Genomic DNA, 25008 nt, shown 5'->3' with positions numbered 1-25008 from the left:
GTGAAGAAAACTATTTTAAGCAGCATACAAAGCTATCCCTTCCTTCTGAGCTGTAGGCATATTCAAGAAAACTGCAGTCTAGAGTCATAGTACAACTGTTGCTAATCCAGATGATGATGACCAGCAGCACTGCCATCCTCCACTGTGGATCAGCAGTAATCTGGCTACAGCAATCTGATCTTTATTGTTTTCAGGGAAGTTATTTAATTTTTCCCCACCTGGGATGCAGTAAGACATGAAAAAAATGCAGCTTAAAACCTTAACACAACCATTAAAGTGAAAAAGCATATGCTAAAGCATCGACCATGAAGTTTTTACGAGAGCAGTTTGCATCTCCATTTAGGGGGATCGTGTTGCTCTGCTTCTGAGAAGTCAGCAATTACATTGTACTTTGGAGCTGCTTCAGCAATTCTGCATAGTATGGATGCATAGTGTAGAGCAGTCACTCTACACAGCAGACTTCAGACACTGCCCAGCAAGAGCTAAACTCCTGTACTTTTCTTGGTTTTGTAGGAGAACTTCTAAATTAACATGTGGATTCTACTGTTGCAGCCAGCCAGGCAAAAATTATGAAGGAATTTTTAAAAAGTAGTTTCAAGAAAATATATTGTGAATCAATTGAATTCTGTCTGCCACATTTTCTTCCTATTATGTCTAGATATGTTTGACATCACAAGCCCAGCAGGAGCTGTTTTCTCCACAGGCTTGCATCCCTCAGTCAGATGCTTTATTTCAGCACAACTTTATTGCAAAAGCTAAAGATGTAAAAGCAGAATACTGCACCAAATTTTCATCAGTTACAATAAACTCTTGATCTTGTAGACGAATGGAGAAAGAATGTCTCTCTCCATAGGCAGTTATTGCTATGGGTTGGCTCTGTAAATAGAACTGCTGCTTCTGCTGCTGCACATTTATGGACTGCGGTTTTGCAGGTAGGACGTATTCTGGGACATAGCTGGCAGGCTTGCGATTTTATATCCAAGGTCAGTTCCCACAAAATTGAAATCGCATTTTCTCTTCATTCTTTGATCAGCTTATTTTTGCTTACGTGGTGCTGAAACTAAATAAAGATGGTAATGTCTTAGTTATACTCATTGACCATCTGTGCATGCTTTGAGTACCGTTGTGAATTTTAAATTTAGTACATTTGAAGTGTTCATGGTCCCACGCATCTAGGTGCCCCACTGAACATAAGTCTGCTTTAGACATTGTTGCTTGATTTAGGTTTTCATACATTCATTTTAGATACTATGAATCTTCAACCTAAAAATTTCAGAATAGATGAACACCTGCTAATCCTTCTGTGTTGTTTAAGCTTTATTTCAGTGATCCTTGCAACTGAAATTTTGTTTTGTCTTCAGCAGAAACAGTACAGTTGGTGCTGTTTTGCAATGGAATGAAAATATTTTATGGGTGATAGAGTTTGTGACTTAAAAGTAATGCTTTTGAAATTGCAGAGCAGCCATCTGGAGGAGGGAAAGCAATGTAAAAAAACCATTGGTGAACACCCAAATGTCTTTAGACTGGAGAAGCATGTTGAACATTACTTCGAAATTACGTACTCCAAGGCAAAGTTACTCTTGGACAGGATTAAAATCTCAAGATTTATTGCTATGTAAAAAGTTGCAGTATGATGAGATAGCTTTTCTGTGCTTTGGAGGAATAATCTACTCGTAAACACCTTGTCTGTCTTGGCACAACATACTAAAGCAGTTCTTTGGTCTTCTGGTTTTGCCCTTTACCACTTTAAGAAAAAAGAATTGAATTCTGTAGGCTGTTCAGAGGTTTTATTTGTGCTAATAGCAATTTTTAATAGCTGTACCAAAACTAATGTAGTTATATTTAAGTTAATATAGGGCAGTTGGGTCTAAGAAAAATGTTGGTTGGTGTGAAACAAAAGAAAAGTAAGTTGGGCTCTGCCTTACAGATTGAGATAGGCATTTCTCTTTCTAACTTCCCTTAAATAGCTTAAAATGATCAAACCATGTCATGAAGTTGTAAAATGATTTAAAATACATTAATAAAATTAATGTCGTTGAGATTCATGTGCAGTTGTTTCATGGAAACAAAATAATTTAATCCACTGTCTTTTAATGTGCCTTTTAGCATGAGTTATTTAATGTATGCTATGTACTGGAGTTAAAAATGAGAAAAGTGCATGTGGAATATCGATTTTAAATCATAAAGGCATTAATCAGAGAAAATAGAATGATTGTACTTAAAAGGCACTTTGAAATATCACAAGACCATTTGATATTTCTCATGTCAACCCTTCTGAAAAATATTATGACACTGGTGCTCTGGTGAGGTTAAATTTTAATTTTCATTTTAAGGCTTTCTTATTAGTAAGAAATAACTTGGCCTTTTCAAACGGTGACACATTGAAAGTTCAAGAAGGACTTCTGTTTTGTAGGTTGAGGTATTTTAAACCATCTAAATTGGTTTTGTAGTGGATTTCTAGATACCTTCTTTTTGACCAGACTCTAGAATACATTGTTTTTCCATTCAAAATATGCAAAAGAAAAAAGATAGAATACTGTCAATAATGACAGTGTGCTTGTGTATACAGCTATTGGATGTGTTCATAGTAATGTATAGAAATATGCAAAATTGTATGTTAATATTGTTAATGTATATATAACTAATATAATTATGTATACTATATTGAAGTATATATGTGGTGTACTATATATGATTCACTTTATTACAAGGATTATATATCAGTAATTTTCTGATAAGAATGCTTTGCAGAAGAGAGTATTTAAGACTCCTTGAAAGTATAGAAATTCAGTTAAATGAAATCCTGTTTCTATAGTGATAACACAGGAAGAAAGGAAAGGTTTAAAACTTAGAGGCAGAGCTTCTGTTGTTGACCACTGTAGTCCATTGCAAAAAATATAATGCATGCTCTCTGTCTTTTTACTTTCCTAGATATGTTGTTCTTCTCTTGCTCATTTCCTTGCAAGGACACCAGTGGGTTAAATTTCTGTTCTTCCCTTTTTTGTCTCTTATGAGAGACTTAATACCTGATGGTTTGGGATACCATGTGACGAGTAAAGATCCCAGGGAAGATTTGCTCAAAACCCACACTTGACACTCCCAGCTGTTGAGAATGAATCATGAACTGCGTTAGAACATGACCACAGATGTTTGTTTTAGAGGGGAAGCAATGATTCTGTAAAGCAAGTTTTTTTCCAGAGGAATTTGCTGTGGGCTGTGAAATTACCACACTTCCTAGTCTTCCTTACTATTTAAATTTTGTCAAGAGTAATGAGCATGCACTGATTGTTATGTCATTTTTAGATCACTGTAAGGATAATTAAAAGTATAAATACCTTAGCCTCCCGGTATGATAAGTATATAGACACATCATCAACCACAATTTAGAATTGTTTTTAGATTAAATCATTTTTACAAATAGTTATTTAATTTAGCAGATTTGTCCTTTGGTTCAGTAAAGTCAGCTGTCATTTCTATCAGAGCTGCAGCTTGTGGAAAGGGCAGCTTTAGCAACGTTCAGTGAAAGGGCTGAGCTTCTGTCAGCTTTTATATTGGATTCTTCAGCACAGGCTTGATTCAACAAAGCGCTGAAGCTGTAGCTAACATAGTAATCTCCTTCAAGGGTTGCACAGCATTGGGAGCCCTAAATGCTCAATGCATTTACCTGGGTTGTTAGCTAATCAAGTCAAGTTAATCTAGTGCCTCAGCAACACTGGTTAGTGCCCTGAGTAAGAGCTTTTTCATTTTCTAGTTTTGACCTCTGTAGACTACCTACAGGTAATGTATTTATAGAAGCAGCCTGCTAAATCAGAGGTGGTGATGGGGGTGTGCTGTTCCTCTTCAAAAGCAGACTTATTTTGTCTGTTGCTGAGACAGTTCAGTTGCATTTTGAAGTGAGTCTCATGCACGATGGAGGGTGATTGTTGCTGATACATGGCTTTTAGAACTTTTCTTTTGAAAGAAATCAGTTTTCTTTATTGCAGTGTAGTCAGAAGTTTGGTTCAGTTTTTCAAAATCTTGTGAGAATCCTTGTAATTTTCCCTAGTTTTGAAATACAAAGAATTCTTTTCATTCCCTGACATACCATGAATATGACATTTTTCCTGAAGACTTAGGACATTGTGGGTGGGTTCCATGACCTTATGGATGACTGTGTTTGTTTGCTAGTTCTTATATCAAGGAATTAGGAAATAAAAGCATTTCAGTATTTTGGTGTCTTAAACCTTGGCTTTTAAGGACACAGTTTTGAAATGCTTTTCTGACTTATATAGGCAATTCACTGGGATCAATTCCATAATGAGTAGTGGAGAAATACCGTTCTCTGATGCACGATGAGTCAAACGTAAAACATTATCTAAAAACATTGTGATCAATTATTTCTGCTGGAGAAGTTACTGTCTTATCTTTAGTCTTATCTGAGTAGTTGTTTTCAAGTTTTGCTCATCTCTGCTTTCAGATTTGAAGTTGGTGGAATTTCAGATAGCATTTCCTGATTTATTTTTATTTTTTAAAGAAATCAAAATTTTCCTAGATTTCCCATTATTATCTGCTTAACAGCTTTGAAAATGCCACTTAATTTTTTAAAACATTTTATTCATAATTACTGCAGGAATTTTACTTTCCTAGCTGTTCTTCTTTGGCTGGTTGTGGGAATGTGGCAACCATATCATGTCTAAAATTCTCCTTCAAACAACCCATTTTTTAGAGAAAACATTGAAAAGGACAAGGGGAAAATAGTCTCAGCCTGTCATCTTTATTTCTTACTTGTTTTGAATCCTCCATTCCTAACAGTTTGGCACATAGTACATAGTTATTTCTCATCAGTATCTATCACAGTAGCCAAGTATCTCTCCCTTAAGTAGAGTTTTACTTCTTCACTTTCTGTACTGCTTTAGTTCAGTTCTGAAATGTTTGCCAGAAATGTATTAAAGTTTTATTAGCATTCGTTATATGTGGTTCTATCTTTCTAAAATTAAAGTTATATGAAGGTTCTGGTTATATCTTTTAATCTTAAGTCTATTTTTTGTATTTTTGTGGGTGATACAAATAGATATCTCCTAGATGGAACAGAAAGAGTGGGTTTGAGGTTTTGCTTTAATCTGCGGAGGTAGAATCTCAAGTTTGGTCACCACTGGGAACAGCTCTGACTGTTGTTCTTACTGCGTATCGATTCTATTATCACCAATCTTTTTTCTTGCCCCAAAATTTCAAGTTTGCTTTTTTTTTTCAGTTGCCCAGAACCCACAAAGTTGACTGCACTTAAGTGAAAACACCAAGTCTCTCAGTTTGGCTCACTCATTAGGGAGTGAGCTGTGAAGAACATGTTTACTTTGCTTATATTAGTTGGTTTTGTTAGATAGAAATGTCATATTATTGAGTTTTTGCTAATATGCTTCCAGGTAAACATCACTTGATTAGCCAGTATGGATGTTGCTGCATTCCATTGGCAGCTTTTCTCTGTGGACTAACTAATGGGCATTTCTTCTCACTACTCAGACAGATTTTCAGGAAAACATGAAACTTCCCCAAACCTAATTAATTTGTGATCTTTCTTAAGAAAATTTGGTTGAAATAAGCTAAGAGGTTTAATACAAGTTCCGGGGAAGAGTTGAACAAGTGGAGTGACAGACAAAATGCTTAGAATTATTTGTATTTTCCTGTTGGTGAGATCACTGACAGACAAAACTGGATAATGGTGGTGATTTATAGAGGTGGATTCAATGTCCTGTGAAAAAATGAACTCTGACATGTCCTTTTCTTAACTCAGAGCGTGCTCTTAGTTTGGACATTTTACTGAGTGTGTTTTACTACATCTTACTGGTTTAAAGCCTGTTTTCTAAAGCTGACTCACATCTCCCTCAAACACTGGCAAAGTCAATAGATAGTGGTGAGATTTTACTTGTCATGAAATTGGTCCAAAGTAGATCCTTTCTTTCACCCCGCAATGACTTAGGGAATCTTTGTAGAATGTATGAATTTTGTTTGATACTGAGAGTCTTAATTTTTTCTTTTGTTGGACTGTGAAGTCCAGAATCTCAAGGCTTCTTTGCATTGCAGAAAAACTGAATGTTTGCTGAAGGAAGAACAGCATTATTTCTTTTGTTACCCTCACCTTCCTACCTTCCTCCAGCTAACATCCTACCTCTCCCTTACTCCTTTCAGCCAGCATAGCAAGCTGTGCTGTCTTCTTTGGGAATTATGCTGTCTTCTGCTTTTACTCACACTGCTTTCACTCAAGGGAAGCTTAGAAGCAAGAATTCATTGCTGAGTAAGAGTATTAAGAAGTAACAGAAGAGAGCACATGGATGCAAAGCCCCACATTCAAAGTTACTGTGCAACACATCTGAGTCCTACACGTTTTTTTCTTATCTTCTTCTTCAGCCCTTCCAAAACCTCCTTCTGACAATTTGCCCTATCTTAATGTCAAACTGAATTTTTTTTGTTTTTCCAATAAGATCAGGAGAGCTAAACACAGTTTTGTTTACATGTCTGAGCAGCTCTGTTGGTATTTCAGATTGGTCTGGGAGGAAATGCTGAGCTGATGGGCTGCGTTGTCCTCTGTGAATGCTCACTCTCCTGAGGAGCATTAGCAGCCAGTCTGCCTCTTCCAGTAAATGGAAAGCAAACTGTCTCCTGTCCTGTACTGGAAGTGAGACAACTCTCCTTGAACAGAAAAACTCTGAAACTAAGGTGAGAAAGAGTGGGGTTCTTCATGATTTGTTTTACTTTTATTTTAAGCATAGGTGCTTTTCTCCTTTCTCTACAATAAAGATTATGGAAAAAAGCTTCTAAAAATAATAGGGGTAAAAAAGAACAAAGAGAAAGCATCTAGTAAAGCAGTGACTGCCCACAGCCACTTGTGTTAAATGCTGCCGAAGGACAAGTAGCAAAGACTAATTCCTAACATGAGTGTTCCTGAAGCAGGTAAGTGCTAGGATACATATAGTTTGTTTCTAGTAAGGGAATACACTGGAATAATTTTAGGAAATACTAATAACTGAGCAATTAATAAACAAGAATTGCAATATAGTTAGGCTAAATGTCTTTATGCAAACATTCTTTCCCTCAAATAAACCAACAGCCACAAAAAAAAAGAGTCCTCCTTCAGTGTCAGGGCTGTACTAGCTGGACTTGAAAACTAAGAGGTATCTCCAAAAAATCCTCAAATCAAAACACAAGAACAGAATCAGGGTACTAAAGTAAGTTGTGATGTTTTGAATATTGCTTGGAGTTCTGAAAAGTTTCTTTGCAGAGAGGGTGTTGAACTGTGGAAACACCTTCCCAAGACCCAGAACCTTAACATATCACCTCCAACCTCCAAATTCTCTAGCTGTGTTTGAAGGTGCCTGCACAGTGCTTTGTTTAGACTTGCTGATTTCTGAAAAATAGAAAGCCCCAATTTTGCTAGCTTCACCTAAATTTACCTCTATCACCACATTGTAAAAACTGTAGAACAAAGACCGAGTAAGGAACATATAAAGGTAAGTTTCTAATTATGTGTGGAAATGAAATTACGAAGTGATAATGAAATATAAAATTCAGTTCTGGATTACAGTTAACAAGACTCCTTGGTTACTGGTAGCTCAGTGCTCATCACTGAGCATTAAGTGTTCCTTCTGGAACACTTATAGAATCATAGAATGGTTTGGGTTGGAAGGGACCTTAAAGGTCATCTAGTTCCAATCCCCTTACCGTGGGCAGGGATACTTTCCACTAGAACAGATTGCTCAGAGCCCCATCCAACCTGGATCTCTGGACCAGGGCTGCCTCTTCTGGGCTTGGTGTCTTGTGTAGTCTTTCAAAAGAATCCTGCTTCCTTTCAATACAGATATAGTATTTGGAATTTACCTGAAGGCTTGTATCTTTCAATAGTGAAAATACTCCAGGGTGTCTTCTAAACTTTTCACCTTCTGGTCCTAGCAGACAGTTGCGAATTTCTTTTGCAGTAGTTTTTAACAACTTTTCCAGATCTTTGTGGCACAGTATGATTGTCCAGTGAGATAGTACATATTATAAAGGCTGTTAATGTATGGCAGGTTTTGGCCTCTGTCCTCTGGTAGCATCTCAGACTTGTGTGAAGATCTTAAATGGTGCACTGCCATTAAAGGAGTAAGAGGGTGCCTAGACCAAACTGCCTTCTCCTTCTCCTTACCGTGTAAAGCTTATACCTTCTTTTGTCAAAGTGACCCACTCTAGCGAAGTTTGAGAAAAGACACGGTGTATTTGGTAATCTAGTTGTGATAGATGTTTGTCTTTTATTGTGGACTAGAAAAAAAAAAATGTGAGAGAAAGCACTCCTATTTTTAGGAAGAAGGAAGCCTCTCTGACCTTGAGTGCATTGTAGGTCTTGCTTCTATGTACTGAAGCAGAATTGGATTCTTCCATACCTGTAGATAAGTGAGGAAGGAGGAAAAAAAGTAGATACTAGGAAAGAAAAACACCAAAGACTTGAAATTCAGAAGGCCATTTCAGCCAAACGGAGGTAAGAAAGTGAAAATACACCCACTCTTTGAAGAAAGATATGTAAATTATGCTAAATAGGATTGTTTCTAGAAGAGCTAAGAAGGTGCTATGTATAAAAAGTATGTAAGCACACCTATGTGTAAGAAGCAGGACTTTACAGAGAATTGTTGGGTTTGGGAGACCTGAGAGAATGAGAACCGTTCAGAAGGATGCAGATAGTGTGTATTTGCCCAGTTTTCACCATTCTGAATACTGATGTCATTACTGCTCTTCTGGGTATTTAAAAAACTCAGCTACTTCTAGATAGTACGTTAAAATAAGCTGATATGTTCACAAGCAGTGGTTCAGTTGGAAGAGCTGCAGGAATTCAAAAGTGAAAGCTGATTCTAAAATATTGAAATTTTGAAGTCTTGGACATGGAAGGCCAGCTAACATTGTCTTCCAAAGTGACGCTCTTGGGTCTGCTGAGAATAATTGGCATCCATCTTACTTTGTAGTATCTGATACAAGATGCTCATGAGCTAAAATTGAAGACAAAATTATTAAAGTAACTGGATCACTGATCAGTCTATCAATTTGTACATTATGGAAGAAATAAGCCTGAAAAATAGGAAGTGGAACGATCTTGTGTTTCGAGTAAATCATGTTGAACTAATCTTGTCCTTCAGCATGTGGTAACAGGAACGGATTATAGGAATGTGCTTTAGAAATCTTAATTCATAAAGCCCTAGAAATCTTTATTCTTTTAATTCATCTGAAGCAGAAAGCTGTATAAAATTAACTGGAATTTGGGTTTTTGCTTGGTGTAGACTATTAGTAAGTTTCCAGTGTGAGCATCAGAAACATCAGTTTGAGAAATTGCCAGTGACAGAGGAAATTTTGTTCCAAAGGAATGAAATTTTACATTAGAAACATGAGTGAATTTCTCTTATGTATACTTAAGTTTTCCTCTCGCATTTTTTTTAACAGTTGGTGATATGGTTAAGGTGTTCTATCTAAATTTGCCTTTTCGTTTTGGTAAAACACACTGACTTTTACAAGGAAAATGGGAAAGGAGGTTTGGTGTTTTTTTTTTCACAATAATATGACAAATTCTAATACTTGAAAATTATGGTTTAGATATATTTTAAGAAAATGACAAAGGTTCTTTTTTTTTGAAACTTTATAGCCTTGCTGATGCATGGGAAAATGACTTGGGAGTTCATCCTTTAAAGTTTCCATCAGAAACATGCTTGGAATTACTGCTAATGCTGGGTTTGAGCACCGCATCTCTTCCACCTTCTCTTCGATGCATGAACTCTTTTCAGGTAAGGAATAGGTGCTATTTTAGTATAAAGGTGTTACTTTTAGGAAAAAGAGCGATTCCTGGGGCCCATAAAACCTTTCGGAGTAAAGGTTTATATTCTGTAGTTGCATGATTCTCCATTAGATTAAATATAGCAATGGATGACTTCTTATAGTGCTCAGTTTCTTTCAATTGTATTAAATTTAGATCAAGGCAGGAAATGTTATTGGATCTTTAAACAGTGAATCACTTTTTAAATTAAATTAGATGTTTAAAGAAATTTCATCAACTTAGTCTGGAGTAGTTGGAATCATTATATAAAATCTTGTTGGCTTAAAAAACAATAAAAATTTTCAGCAAAAAGTAAAGATTTCCAGTGGTGAAAACCTGCAAAATTTAGAGTGAGCATTCAGTTTTCTCCAGTGTTCTTCTCTATGTTACTGTGGAAGTTTTCAGTATTCATTGAAGTTTTCCTACGAAAAAGCTGTTGCAGGCACGTTACATTGTGATATGTATCTATTATGTGTCTGGAGACTAGGATTTTTACAAATACAATACACAGGCAACTGAGTTCGTGATGATCTGACACAGCAACTCAGCCTTTTTATGCTGCTTCTGTCTTCACTTGTAGTTACATAGTCCATCAGTTGTGTATTGATGCAAATCTAAAGTAACCAGCTGTTGAGCAGTGAGTATAACTGAGTCTGAGTTTGTTCTGACAGCTATAGAAAAATCATTGTCTTAGCAGGACAGAGTGTCCTAAACAGTTTGTAACAAGAAATCAGGTAGCTTTTGTTTGTCCATACTTCCTGTTTTAAGTTAAGGGCTGTTTAATTAGTGTTCCTGAGTTGTGTTTACTGAAAAATAATGTTATTTTAGAATTTTGGAGCCAGAAAGAACGTGGTCATAAGCCAAAATCAAGTAATAGATTTTAGTGGAGTTACACTGATGTACAGCTGCTGAAAACTCCTCTAGATGTTAGGAAATAAGTATGCACCTGTTACTGTCTGCTCGTTTTGTGTCTTATGAGCTTGGAAACAGGGGATCTGTGTATGGTAAACATTTGGGTATGGCAGCAGCTATTGATTGTTTCAGCATGTTATTTTAATATCCAAGGTCAGAATTGTTATTCTGTTGTACATTCAGGGGCCATGAAATTGAAGAATCTCCTGGATACCAGCAGAGTGAGATTGCAACAATTAGTAGTTTCAAGAACTGGCCAGTGCTAGTTATCCATGCAGTTGAATGGTCCATATATTTCCTATTAAGAACTGAACATTTTGGTTGTCTAATCCACAGGATGTATTCCTTGTCCATTACACTGCCAGTAATCTGTGGTAAAATCTTCTCTGCTTTAGACATGATAGATTAAATAGGAGTCTCTTCTTGTATGCCAAGGCTGTATGTCCTACATTTTTTCCGTATGGACTCGGTCCCAGATTGTGCATTCAGGATTCCCTTTGATTTGTGTGTTGAGGTAGAGGTAGGAAGTGATAAATGGCTGTCACGTATGAAGTCAGGTATGAATAAGTAAGCTCAGGAAGGTTTTTTTCTTGGAGTACACAAAATATTGGAGTTTTCTTTTTCCTTGTCATTCACTCCATGATTGTACTTGATTGCTCCTGGGTCATTTTAGATTTGTAAGGCTGTCTCTGTAAAGGAACTGTCACCCAAGAGGCACATGTGCAGGGCCCGGAATTGAGCCAGGCATAAGGTTATGTCAGCTGTGAGTTGGGAAGCCCCATGCATCCCCTGGAGACCCTCTGACTATTGCCTTCCAGCCCCAGGTTTCTGTGGAACAGATGAAGGCAAACATCACAGTGCTTTGCTAAACCAAAGGGAATGGTGTCTTCCAGCACTGGCCTGTGCAGGCTCTGGTTTGTCCGCCTGTGTGCCAAAGTTGGTGACGTGGCAATGTCCGGTCTTGGTTGTAAACACAATTTCAGGCTGAAGATACTATATTTTGAGGTGATTCCCAGTGTCTGTGCTTTTGTAGCAACACACAGGTAAGAATTCATAGTTTTTGGAAAGCCCAAGTTCTGAAACCTGCTCTGCTAAGATAATGTTATCTTTTGCCAAGTGGGAGGAAAGGAAAATGGCTCTTTTGATAAACTTCTGTGACTCCAACTGTCATTCTCCTTGCCAGACAGTCAGTATCACCAAGTGTTTGTCCTAGAGGGCAAACACTGTCCAGGAAAATATTGGTTTATTTATTTTTATCCTTGCAAACCTTGTTTAGATCTCAGTTTGTGAGTCCATGAAGCAGAAACAAAGTTTGCCCAAGCTTTTCACTGATGCTTTACCGTGGTCTGTCAGCCTTAGAATTTTTTTTCTTCTGGCTTTTTTCATTCTACTCATGTGCACTTTCTGTACAGCAAATATTAGAATTACTGGTCCTACTTTTTCTGTATTTTTATTGAGAAAAGTTGGAAAGATCTGCAGAGAACTTGAATAATGATATTTAATTGTGCTGTTTCCTGAGCATAAGATCCCTCTTCATCCAAAATAGTCAGACAGGGAATAATAAAAGGAGACTAATTGAAAACTGATATTTCATATATCTTAATGGAGAAATAGCAAAACAAAAACCAGTTTTGCTTTATTTTGTGTTAGTCATATTTCTGGCAGTAGCTTAGAAAAAAAATTGAAACACTGTAATTCTGTATTACAATAAGACTATTTGAACTGAAAATAATTGCAGAGTTTCCTGGTATGACACATGGTAGTCTTGTTCAGCAGGGGGTCATGTTCTCACAACTGAATGCTGGAGAAGTTAAAAGGAAAAATAATCCCATAAATTACCAGAGTTTTGTCCTTGCATGGATGTTTCCACTGTTGGACACGTGGCCAGGAGCAAAATGGACCATTACTTTCTACTGCTGCTTTTCTTTATGTTTTGATACAGTATCTGGATACAGGACTTGCAACTGTATTTTTGGTGATCTAAAAGTTACAGTTTAACATCTGATACCCTGTCAGTATAGCTCTTAAAAAGCCTATTGTTTTAAATTAGGTAACCAAAAATCATCTCACCCATATCCGTGTTTTTGAGAATGTATTTACTCTCTCTCTCAGTTATATTACAATACTGCAGTGTTGATAAGCCAAAATTTTAGTTGGTATACATATGCATTGGATGATGGTTAGGCTGTAAAAAGCACACAAAGGAAATGCTTAGTTGCTAATAATCTGTAATAAACTCTGTTCTGCCTTGTGCTCCAGAAGTGCTCTCTGGGACTATCTTAGCAGACTCCTTATCTGTGCTGAGACATAAATTTCATTTGATTTTCCAATGGTGTGCTACTGCTTAGTAACATAATATTTGAAATCACTTTTCAATTCTGTTTTGACCCTGTAAAGATCTTTCAGTGTGATTTATGTTGCTTCAGGAACCTGGAAGAGAGGAGCAGTAGAAGAGTATGTTACATAACTCTCTGCTGAGTTAGAGGTGCTCACTGCAGCCAACTTTTAAGCTTCCCAGGCTGTTGATTCTAGTTATTAGATTGTCTTTGGCTCATCTCTCATTTCACCTGTGCAATTGCATTGACATTTTTCTGCTGTGCTATAGAGAGTTAAATCTTGGGAAGCTTGAGCCTGGAAACTGAGGGACCAAAGTGGATAGACCACTTCTTGCTGGTAAATGGCTGCCCCCAGGTTTACTGGAGAACATGTTTTTTTCAGCCCTGACTTGTACTATCCCAGGCTTGTAATCCCTCTCCCATACTTAGGATGTCTCAGGTCAAGGGAATAGGATTGACTGAGGCACTTGATGCTTATCCTGGAGCAATGAAAAAAGCAGTAAGAAGGGAGAGAGTAGTTTGGTACTAGAAGATTAATTTTGTTTTAGATTGCTTTTGCTCTGAGCACTGTTTTGCCACTTTTGCTTCAGCTCTGTTACACTGCACAGAAAGCTGTGCAGCCTTATTACACTCTTAATCTTTATGGCTCTCCACCCACCTGAGCTGTCAGCCCTTTGCTTTAGGAAGGGTTTAGCTTTACTTACTGTATTATTCTTAATACTTGCAAACACTTGTAGCTAGCAGTCACTTGACTTACAATGTACTTTATCACAGAACTGCTCAGCTGCTACTTCTCAGCACAGTCTGGGAGGATGTTCTGGTATTTTAGAGCCTACAGCACAAAACAGTTAACTCAGGGAGATGCTTTAAAGTGACAAGTAATCTCTGCTGTGTTTTTCTAACCTTATCTCGTCTTTCTCTGAATTCAAGCACAGTGAACAGAAAATGTCCTGGATATTGAATTCTTATGATGATAAATGGAGCTGTTGAGCAAATTTTATCTCACTGCTGTTATTGTGGGAAATCAGGCATTTTACTTTCCCTCTCAAGGCACTATTCATAAGGCCACAGACTGTTACAACAGTTTTCAGAGTTAAACAGATCATAGTTTTATTTTTATTTTTACAGTTGCATGAAATTGAATGAAGATTGTGATTAAGAGCTTCTGAGCCATTTCAAAATTTCATTTTAAATAGCTCTTAATAGTCTTTGGAGCTGCACCCAGCACCATTGGTAGCTTTCAGCATGCTGTCTGCTTTGGTTGAGGAGTGAAGCCAGTGTTTAAGAAAAAAACAAAAACAAAAACAAAAAAGTTCATTCTACCATTGCAGTAAGAATTCCTACCAGTATCTCTGAAAGAAAAACTCATTTGCAGTTACTTTGCTTTCCAAAAAATGAAGAAAACAGAGGTTTCTCATAGAACAGCCTGTTCTCTGTCATTTAAGTTATCATTTAAAGTCTCTTAATAAAGTACAGAAAGATTGCTAAAGGCAACAAGTTTAGTGATATAGACAACAAGTTGCTCAGAAAACATAAGAATGAACAAATACAGTATTTGTTATAGTTTAATGGCTCTAGTGTATGAGTTTCCAAAGACTCATGGAAATCAAAATATAAAATTACTGCTGTCTCTCAGGTCTATGCATGGTCCAGACTAAACTATCCCTTGATATTTGGTGTTTTTTAATATTGATACATATATTTTTTATGTGTGTCTATATATATAAAAAGCACTTTCAAAATCATTTATGAGATGAAGAAGTTGGCTGCAGATAGGGGACACCTGCAGATGCACCTGTGTTTTCTGACAATCCTTTTTGAAGCAAACAGCTGAGTAAAATTTAGGAAAATCAGCTCAGTTCAGCGCAGCTCAGCTCCTCCATTTGTTCCAGGCATTTGGAGCTGGGGAAGATGTACAGGTTATTTAAGCTGGATTCCCCTCCCTTGGTGCACTGTTAAACAGCAACAAAGACAGGACAGAGATCTACTCTGGTTCAAAATGATTTGTGCCATAGTCATAAAAGAAATAAAAATATCAAGAGTGAAGGAATGACTTTCAAAATATTGTACATTTTATTAAACTATCCCAGAAAGGAAAAATAAATGTCAATTTATGCAGTAAAATAGCTTCTTATCTTTTTAAGCATTTTAAAAATCATGCGCCACTATTTGCCTACTAAGCATCTCCCTCAAAATGAATTATAGACCTAAATATGTATATTCTGTGTAATATTTCACAGACAAAGGATGGCTTCCTAAATACTGCAGGAATTATTTGAGAATTAAGTAGGTTTTTTTAAATATTTCTCTGAAGCTTGAGAATGTTTATGTCTTTGAAATTTCTGAATAAACACTGACAGTAATACAGAACAACCACTGCAAGTACATTTCAATCTCTGTTGAAATACCATAGTTTTTATTTACCTAAACTGATGGGTTTTACATAATGTAAACTAAAGTGAGCAAACCCAGTGTAGTTAGTGTCAAGCTCTTTTGGCTGCTCCCATTTTCCCCAAAATAAAGATGTTTTGATTTTTGTGGATTAGTTAGTGTAAAAGTGACTACTGTGTGCTTTTTCCAATTTTGACTAGTTCAGATAGATTGCCAGGATGACGTAGAAAGATTTATTTTCTGTTTTAATTGTGATCATTACATACAAGTTTTTAAGTTCAATCTAAAACAATTTATTTTAAGTAGGAAATAAGTACCCAAGCCTTGTATTTGAAAGCAGATCTAGTTTTTTAAAATATACATAGAAATATTTCATTGACTTTAAAGAAGTTATAACATGTATATTTGAGAGGTTTTTTATATTTGTCTGCATTTACCAAGAGCCATAATAAATCTATTAAAATGCTACAGATTAATTTGGAAAAAATTATAAAACTGTATTGAACAAATGCTGACAAGAGCAAATGATATTAAGAGAGTTACTGTTTCAAAGACAGATCTGAATATTTCTTTGCAGAATTATAGAGATTTCTATGTTCCAATTAAGAGAGTTTTTTTGTCTGGTACTTAATTGTCCCATATTAAGTTGATTTATATTATGTCACTCAGGTTATCTTACTTGGTGTTCACTTTAAACTGTCTTTTAAAAGTATCTGTGGAGTGTTCAGGCATATTTCTTGGACACCAAGATTATCCATTTCTTTTAACATTAACTCTTGGGGCCTCAAGCGGAGATGGAACAATTTTTTTATTGAACTGTAGTTAGCATTTTGAAATCCTTGTTGAATGTGTACCAAAAATTTTATGTACTGATTCTGCATAAACTTTATTAAAGCATAATATCTCCTGGCTGAATACTGTTCAGCTCTGCATATGCAGGAGCTTACTGAGCGATGGCCTGTATGTCCTTATGTGCCCCTATATGACTCATCCATATCTGTAGCACAGGCTCTCATTTCTAGGCTATGGTTCTGTGATATCTGGGGCTGCTTTGGACATTCTGATGGGAAGGTAATATCTCACTTATCTAATATGTGGCATGGCTACATTTCCTCCAGTGGAAAGGAGCTGCCCATTTATATTGACCTGAAACAGAACAAAATCAATCATGTGCAAACATAAACTAAAGCTATGAATGGGAAAAATGCAAGCTGAGCTTACTTGTGAAAACACAAAATTTTGTCATTACTTCAGTGTTCAGTGATCAGAGAATCGGGAACTTGGCAGCAGTGCCCCTGACCTGAATTTCAAAATTTGTTATCATTTTCTCTGAAGTAAATGCTTCTTTTCTTCCAGGGCATTTCTCCAGTAGAGAAAAAGTCAGAGAGAGTGAACATGGGCACATCCTAAACACAAGTAAACACAAGTAGATTTAATTACAAAAACCACATGAACTCCAAATGAGAGGCAGTGAACATGCAGCACATAGGCAAGTGTCTTCTCTGAAAATACAGTCTCCTGCTGCTTGAGAGGAAAGATCTGCCAGAGGAACAACTTGTTTGTGTGCAATTCCCTTTGCCCAGAATATGGCAAAAGCCACCTGTTACATAAGCATCTGGTAATACATTTCAAAGCAGTTTTCTTAGAAAAGAAGTTCAAATTTGTCATTGCAGTAGTTTGACCCTGGCTGAATGCCAGCTGCCCACCAAAGCTGCTATATCACTTCCCTCCTCGGCTGAGCAGGGAAGAGAAAACAAATGAGCAGCTCATGGGTCAATGGTAAGGACGGAGAGAGATCATTCACCAGTTGCTGTCATGGGCAAAACAGATTTGACTTGGAGAAATTAATTGAATTTGTTGACAATCAAATCAGGGCAGGATAATGAGAAATAAACCCAAATCTTAAAAACGCATGCCCCCCACTCCTCCCTTCTCATGTTTAACTTTATTCTCAAATCTCTACCACCTCCTCCCAGCAGCACAGGAATATGGGGAATGGAGGCCGTGGTCAGTTCCATCACACATTGTCTCTGCTGCTCCTTCTTCCTCAGGCAGAGGACTCTCACACTTTTCCCCTTTTCCAGTGTGAGTTCCCTCCCATGGAAGACAGTTCTCCATGAACTTCTCTGGCATGGGTCTGTCTCACAGGCTGCAGTTCTTCGTGATCTGTTCCACCGCTTGTCTCTTCCATGAGGCGCAGTCCTTCAGGAACAGGCTGCTCCAGTGTGGGTCCCTCATGGAGTCACAAGTTCTGCCAGCAAAGCTGATCCTGAATGGCCTCCTTTCCCCATGGATCCACAGGTCCTGCCAGGAGCCTGCTCCAGTGCGGGCTTCCCATGGGGTCACAGCATCCTTCAGGCACCCACTGCTCTGGCAGAGGGGTTCCTCTGTGGACTGTAGGGGAATATCTGCTCCAGCATGGACCTCCATGGGCTGCAGGGGAACATGTCTCACCACTGTCTTCATCACAAGCTGCAGGGGAATCTCTGGGAGGATCTCCTCCCCCTTCTTCCTCACTGATCTTGGTGTCTGCACAGTTGTTGCTCTAATATAGTCTCATTTCTCCCTCCAGCTGCTGTTCTACAGCATGTTTTTCTTACTCTTCTTAAATCTGTTATCCCAAAGACACTACCACCACGGTTCATAGGCTTGGCCTTGGTAAGTGGTGCGTCTGTCCTGGGGCTGGCTGGCATTCGTATCTGTCGGACACACAGGAAGCTCTAGCAGTTTCTCCCCTGTAGCCCCCTGCTACCAAAACCTTGCTGTGCAAAACCAGTACAGTCGTATACCATTTAGATGTGAATGTGCAGTTAATTGCAGGAATCCAGTTTAGATGGTCTGGTGTAGCTCATGTATCAACTGCTCGAAAGGGGTGAAGACAGAACTAATTAGGAATGAAAATGCCTGATTGGTACCACTCATATTTTTTTCCAGTTTTCATCTAGTGTGAGCTTTCTGCTTTTCCCCAAGTAATTTTGAAATCTAAAAGTTTAGCTGTTATGTCATAATTATTGAGTAATTGTGTAGGTAATGTCCTATGAAACACAAACTGAGAGCTTGTCTTCTTTATCAACAGACACCACCCTGCAAGTGTGTTACGGAAAAGACAAATATTCATGTTTTGTGTACCTGAATATATACACAAAGAAGAGTCTTATGGGAGGTCTGATACACTTCTAGAATATCCATTTCTGTTTATTAACTGAGTCTGTTTCCTTTGTGACTGAGAAACAAGCTCTGCTCCAAAGATATATTGGAGATATATCCCTGTGCACAACCAAAATATCCCGAAGATATCCCTGTGCACAACCAAATATTGTAATATATATTCAACATGGTTTGTATAGGGCTGCTACCCTCCAAAACCTTGGCATCTCTAGGTTAGTCTTAGTTCTATACAGATTATAATTAATAGCTTTATTTATGTGAAGTGTAAGCTTCAAGGCCATAGCTAAAAATTTACAGAAATCAGGTTATCAGCTACATAGAGCTCTGTTGCTTTGCAAATAATACTGAGTCATTGGACAACAGTGATTCTATAATGGAAATTTTTCTTAAAATTTCATTTTGTTATGCTGTGTGTTTTGTGAATGTGTGCTGTTATGGAAAGCTGCAACATTGTTCATTTCCATTAAGAGTCTGGGTGGAAGTTCTGAAACTACTTATGAAGTCAAGAAAGCTGTACAGAAAAACAGATGTATTTATAAAGGTGCTTCTTAGAAGGTTTAAAAGTGCTTTAAAAATGGGTGGATCCAATCTGTTAGATTTCAGCTGTAGGCTGAAAATATGTATGATGTTATCGCAGATGACAAAATTTTGAGGGATCCTGAAGGGGGATGTCAGTAAATTCTATCATTTTATTGATAAATGGGTCAGCTTGCCAAGGCACTTAGAGCAGCTCAGGAGCGTTATGTGTTAAAGAGCTGGAAACGGTAATGATGTCTTCAAGGAGACAAATGGACAAATATACAGGAGCCTGCAAAGCCAGACCATAATAATGGAATCGATGACTTGACTAAGATAAAGTACATGATGGACAAAAAGGAAGAGGGTTGTTAAGTTCTGTTCTTTTTATTGTCAGTTGAAAATGAGTCTGGAATGGATCTTTTGGTGAAGAAGTCAGTAATGTCTCCAGTGAGAAACATACAGTTTGCCTTCCCTCAGAACTGGAAGTCCATCATTCAGTTGCAGTGTCAGTAAAGAGAGTGATGTGCTCTAAATCTCTGTTCTTAAATCATAGGTCTGTGTTCTGAGGGTGGTGGCTGATGATAAATGGTAGAGCTTGAAAGCTCTTGCTTCTTAAGGAAGAAAATGCTAGGGTTAGATTTTAGGAAAGCTAGAATGGACAGAAATATGACATGGGGAAACAGGTCACATCACTGTCTGTCCAGAGACAGGGAAAACCCTGAAGGGAAGTATAACAGATAAGATGGACCAACTGCCTTTTTGGTAGGCTTGTGCTGTTGCCATTGACGTACACCAGCACATAAAGAGGCCATAAAGAGGACAAAAGTATTTCCATTGCCTCTAAGTTGCTTGCTGCTTTGACCAGTAAAAAAGATCAGCTGTGTGAATATTTGTTTGTAATAGCTCCACTACTGTTGAATTAAACAAACTGTTCTACACATAGGAGTGTGAGGAGGTATCTCAGCCTATGCATTTTATAGAACTCCTGAGACAAGATTTGGAATGCTCCTGTGGGAAGAAGAAAGAGAAGGTCAAAAAGGTGTATAAGCATTAACACAACCTACTGAAATAAGGAAACGGTTTAGCCTTCAACAGAAAGCTGCTATGCCTTGACGTGAAACCTGGCAACCGTTTAGCAAGACGTGGAAAAACTTGCAGGAATCTGAAGATGATGTAGCTGAGTGAGATCACAGGGAGTGTTGGGTGGGCAGAACACTTCTGGACTTTTGCCAGGAGTTCTGCTTAATGTTTCTTTATCTGTCTCCCAGTAGCTTGACAACTAAAACGGGAAGTGATTCTGCCTTATGAAAAAAGAAAACTTAAAAAATTATTCCTGTATCACTAATGTAAATTATAAAAGCATGGTATATAGAGAAAGAGACTGTTCTAAATCACTAGTTCCCAGTCTTCATTATTTTTGTGAGCTGTGGCATCGTGAAGTGATGAAACATCAGGGAGCTATATTCCTGCTGTTGCTTTTAGTGAGCTTGAGTTTTATAAGGAAAATAGAAGGAAAAAAAGAGTATTGAGCACCTTGGCTAATGGAAAATTATGTTGCCTGCAAACTTGTACAAGTGAAGATGTTATTTTAATCTTTCTGACTATTTTGGCTGCTCAGTCCACTTCCAAGTTCTTCCAGAATGCCTGGCATTTCTAAATATGATCCTAAAAATTACTGAACATTGTACTGGTCTGATAGTCTCACTTTCTGTGACTTATACTACTGACCCTAGGTCAATAATTATATGCTGTATAATTCAGTTGTAAGTAGAAGTTTTTCTTGCTGTTGATGTTCCAGTCTTTGATACATTTTCTATTTTTATATGTCCCACTAAGTAAAAAAAAAAAAAGCTATTATTGTGTAATGGGGGTTAACTAGCTAACATATTTCTTATAAACTCACCAGGAAGCTTGCTGCTTACTCTATTTCATGTTTTCATACAAAGTCTGTTCCATTTATCATTTGCCAGATTTTCAGAAATTAAATTCTAGAACTCTCTTTTCCTCTGTGTTAACCTCGTTGAGTTTTCTGCACTGATGAGTTTCCATGTTACTTTCTCATTTCTATTAGATACAAATTTATCAAAAACCTCATAATTTTGGATCAGACAGCCCTGTAGTTCTTACCACCTTTCCACTGGTTAGAAACTAACTTTTAGTGCTTACAGATGCCTAATTGTATTTGCCTCTTTTCAGGCAAGGTGTTATAACTGAGGATGAGAGGGTAAAAACAGGGCTTAATATTCTACTTTGAAATGAAGCAGAATCAACTTTACTTCTTAAATTAAAAGGAAAAAAGGTCTGCTGAACCTACAAAAACCTTCATATTTCGGTTTGGATTCTCTACTTCCACAGAAAGGAAATGCATTTTCAGCTGTATTTTTATAGAGTGGTAGCTAGTGACTAGTTAAATTAATCAGAAGTGTCTATTCTGCATGATTATCCTGGGGATATGTTCCATTAAGTGAATACTTTTTCTATTTTCAGGTGAGATGTAGAATATGACTAAATACTGTCTGTAAAACTTACTGTATTTTGTAAGCTTTTACTCACCTCTTCTACTCTGTATTTTCTAGATAGTTTTGCCCTCTTATGTAGTGTTCTTTTTGAAAACTGGACTTAATCCTGGTACTAGTGAAGGTGGTTGAGAAATTTTTCAGTTTAAAATATTCAACCTAGAGTTCTTCGAGAAGAAATTCAAGAACAAATAAACACATAAATATGTGTGACATCCTACATAGCTAGTAAATCCTCAGGGACTGAAATTTAAACATAGAAGTAAATAGTAATTTCAAGTAAAGTTTTCTCTGCTCAAGTGCTGGTGCTAATGGAGAACTGGAATTTGAGAAGTACTCCACTGCTCCATCAGTGTACTGAGTCTCTGAACTCTTCTTGAAGGAGGCAGGATTCTGGTGAGGCCAAAATTTGACAAGATTTGAAACAAAAGGGAATTTTGATGTTTGTCAGTAAGAATGGTGAGCTATGTGGCTTAGTGCTTAGACCGATTTTAAAAGAGCTACTGAGTCTACTAAGTAGAATATTATGGTTTTTTTAAGCCACTTCTGTGTGAGGAGTTTTGAAGGAGAGTGTTCTCCCATTTGCCTGGTATTTGGAACATCTTCTGAGGCCTCTAGCATTCAACAAGGTTGTATCTACAACACCAAATTTAGATGAAGCAGAGCTCCAATTCCACCTGGAAATTATTGTGTTCCTGGAAATTAGTTAAAATGAACTGTCAGAAGTGAGGCACTGTTTACGTATTTTTAAGTATTGCTCAGTAGCTGAAGAAACTCTTGGTGACATTTATTAGCTAATCATTTTATTTCAGCCTTTCCTGCGAAGGCAAAGCATGCATTCCTGATACATTACAATGAAGAAGTCAAGTGGGGCTCTTTTCAACAGTACTGATACTGTTTAAAGTACCAATACTTAATGCAGTGCAGTGTCACTGTTGAATGACCCTCCTTTTCCAACTTACATTTAGATAATTTACAATGCAGCTGAATACCTGATTAAATCTTCAAAAATAATTCTCAAAAGAACCTGTAATATTTTTTTACAACAAGGTGATCATCTTGAAGAAGATGCAAGTCACAGAAAAAAGAATTTCACATAAGGACATTATCACATGCTGCTCTGTTTATGCAGAAGTGACTTGCCAGTCCATTTTTAGCCATTCCGATAAAAATTGCCAGTACTTTGGATTACGTAGTGTTCGCATTCAAATGAACAAATACTGAATGTTTTTGAAAGCTAGGCAATCATTTAGGATGTCCATCTGAAGACTCTGGAGCTTGTTTCTCATCTTGTAAGCTTAAAAATGCTAGTGATGGTCCCTTAGTAGTTATAGCTTTGCTTTAATTAGTTTGTGAGGTGTTATAGTAATGCACCTGAAGCGTTTGTGATGATAGCTCAGCATTGTAGGCAAGGACCCGAACCTATTGAAGTTAATATGAAAGCTCTCCTTGGCTTCAGTGGTGCAGAACTGGCCTGCAAATGAATAAACCAGCCAGCTGGATATATTGTAGAGAAATAATTATTGCAGACTCTCTGAAACTTCCTCATTAACATTATTACATGTGAACTTCACAAACAAATGCTTGAAGCTAGTCTCTGATAGCTGTTTGTTAGACAAGTGAATTAATAACTGTGGCTTCTGGTTCATGCAGGGAGTTTTCTGTTTGATTTTTTGTCCTTTCTTTGAAGACTTTAATCAGTATAAATGATTTAAAGGCTTCACTCCGCTAGATGGGGAAAAGATGCTTATAGGGTAGTACTTGCTTACACTCTGCAGTTATTGATATGATGTACTATTTTTACACTTGGGTAAGTATAGATTTTGAATAAAAGAATTTAATTAACACTGCATAAATGTTCCTCATAAGGTGAAAATTCTCTATTGCTTTTTCATTAATGCTTCATGCTTTTAGCAGTTAACTAATTTAATTTTAGTCCTGGTGTTTAAGGTCTGTGCTTTTCTTTTCTCTTTCAGTCTTTCTGTCTTTTAAACAGGCTTTGTTTGTGTTTTATAGTTAGGAAGAGAAGATCAGACAGACATAAAAGAAAGGGAAAAGCACAAAGTAGTTTTTTTCTTTAGTTGGACTTTGTGTAATACACAGTGGACATGTATCTGTGACTGTGCAAAAAATGTAGGTAAGGTGAAAAAATGAGATTTTTTTAAATGATCTCTGAGATTTAAAGACTACAAATCCTATTTTAAAACTAAGCTAAGGGAAAAATTAGGTATTTTAAATGATTAAAGGTCAGTAGGATCAGTCACATTATAAAAGCAATCCTTACACATACCAACAACCATGCTGTTTTAATTTGGCTTACTAAGGAAATTGAGGGTATATATTCAGGATATAAAGTGAATGAAATGGTGTGGCAAATGTTAAAAGTGAATAAAAAATATCTGTTCATATTGTGTGAGCACTAAGGGTTTTAGTGTGAGAAGTCCAGGAGAATGATTGTTTTTAACAGTTTTCTATCCTCCACTAACTTGATATAGTTGTATTAAAGGTTGTCATTCTCAAATCTTTGTTCGCGAAACCTAGCCATGAAAGGTTGTCATGAAGAAATGTTAAGTGTCTGGTTTCAGTCTTTGGTAGTTTTCAGTATTTTTCTTATAAAGCTGGTAACATTTTTAACAACTTCAGGTTATTTCATTCAGACCTTAAGTTCACACTGTGATTCTCAAGTTTGGATCTTGCTTATTTCTAACTTGTTCTTGATTTTCATCTTTCTCCATTTCTACTGATTTATGCTATTTTTCATTCATTTAACTTTGTAAAGTGCTAAATTATTTTTTTTCTTGTCATGCAGATAATTTTGTGTGTTTCAACAGCATATTTTTTAGTGGCCTTGCCCCAAGAAGTTATAGACAGTATTTTGGAACTCATAGAGCAGACCAATGTGCTCTGGTAATTATACTTCAAGAATCCGGAATGATACCTTAAGGGAGCTCCAGTGCAAACTTTGTTCATATATACTTGTCCTTGATGGTAAGATTGGATTAAAAAAATAAGAAAAAGCATTGAAAGAATATGGAAAATTGATTCTCCTTGAATATCATTAATATTTTCTAAAAAGAAGATCAAAATTAACATAAAAATCTCATTGTTAAATCATGCTTTATTTTGAATAATAAGATCTTTATCAGTACAAGAAAAGTTCTCATAATAATAAGACCTAATTCTTATTTTCATCTGAAACTGTAAATTATTAAATGGCAGGAAAACAGACAAAGAAAAAAAAGGGGGGGGAAAAGGCCTTGAAGATAATAATATGGATTGCATGGAACCACCAGCTGAAAGACAGATTCATACTATATTGAAATATAAAGAAAAGAGGTTGCAAAGGAGCAGGCGAGGAGAAGGCGAG

The 25008-nt window shown here is 36.9% G+C and overlaps 1 protein-coding gene across 4 annotated transcripts in view; it reads left to right on the top strand.

Annotated features, from left to right (window-relative positions):
• Positions 1 to 25008, top strand: part of UBE3D (ubiquitin protein ligase E3D) — an 81637-nt gene that overhangs the window by 37001 nt on the left and 19628 nt on the right. For 2 of the 4 annotated variants that reach the window (XM_027887791.1, XM_027887790.1), the window contains exon 9: positions 9632 to 9770. The exons of 1 other annotated variant lie outside the window; for it this stretch is intronic. In XM_027887791.1, coding sequence (XP_027743592.1) covers positions 9632 to 9770 — 139 coding nt within the window. Of the gene's footprint in view, positions 1 to 9631; positions 9771 to 14175; positions 14333 to 25008 lie in introns of those variants that run through there. One more of the 4 variants, XM_027887792.1, reaches the window with a different exon arrangement.

This window comes from Empidonax traillii, unplaced genomic scaffold (genome assembly GCF_003031625.1).
Source record: "Empidonax traillii isolate 1590-97213 ecotype Southwest subspecies unplaced genomic scaffold, ASM303162v1 scaffold222:size850627, whole genome shotgun sequence".
In the NCBI taxonomy this organism is placed as follows: Eukaryota; Metazoa; Chordata; class Aves; order Passeriformes; family Tyrannidae; genus Empidonax; species Empidonax traillii.
The sequence above is the reverse complement of the archived record's forward strand: the minus strand, read 5'-3'. Positions and strand labels throughout refer to the sequence as shown.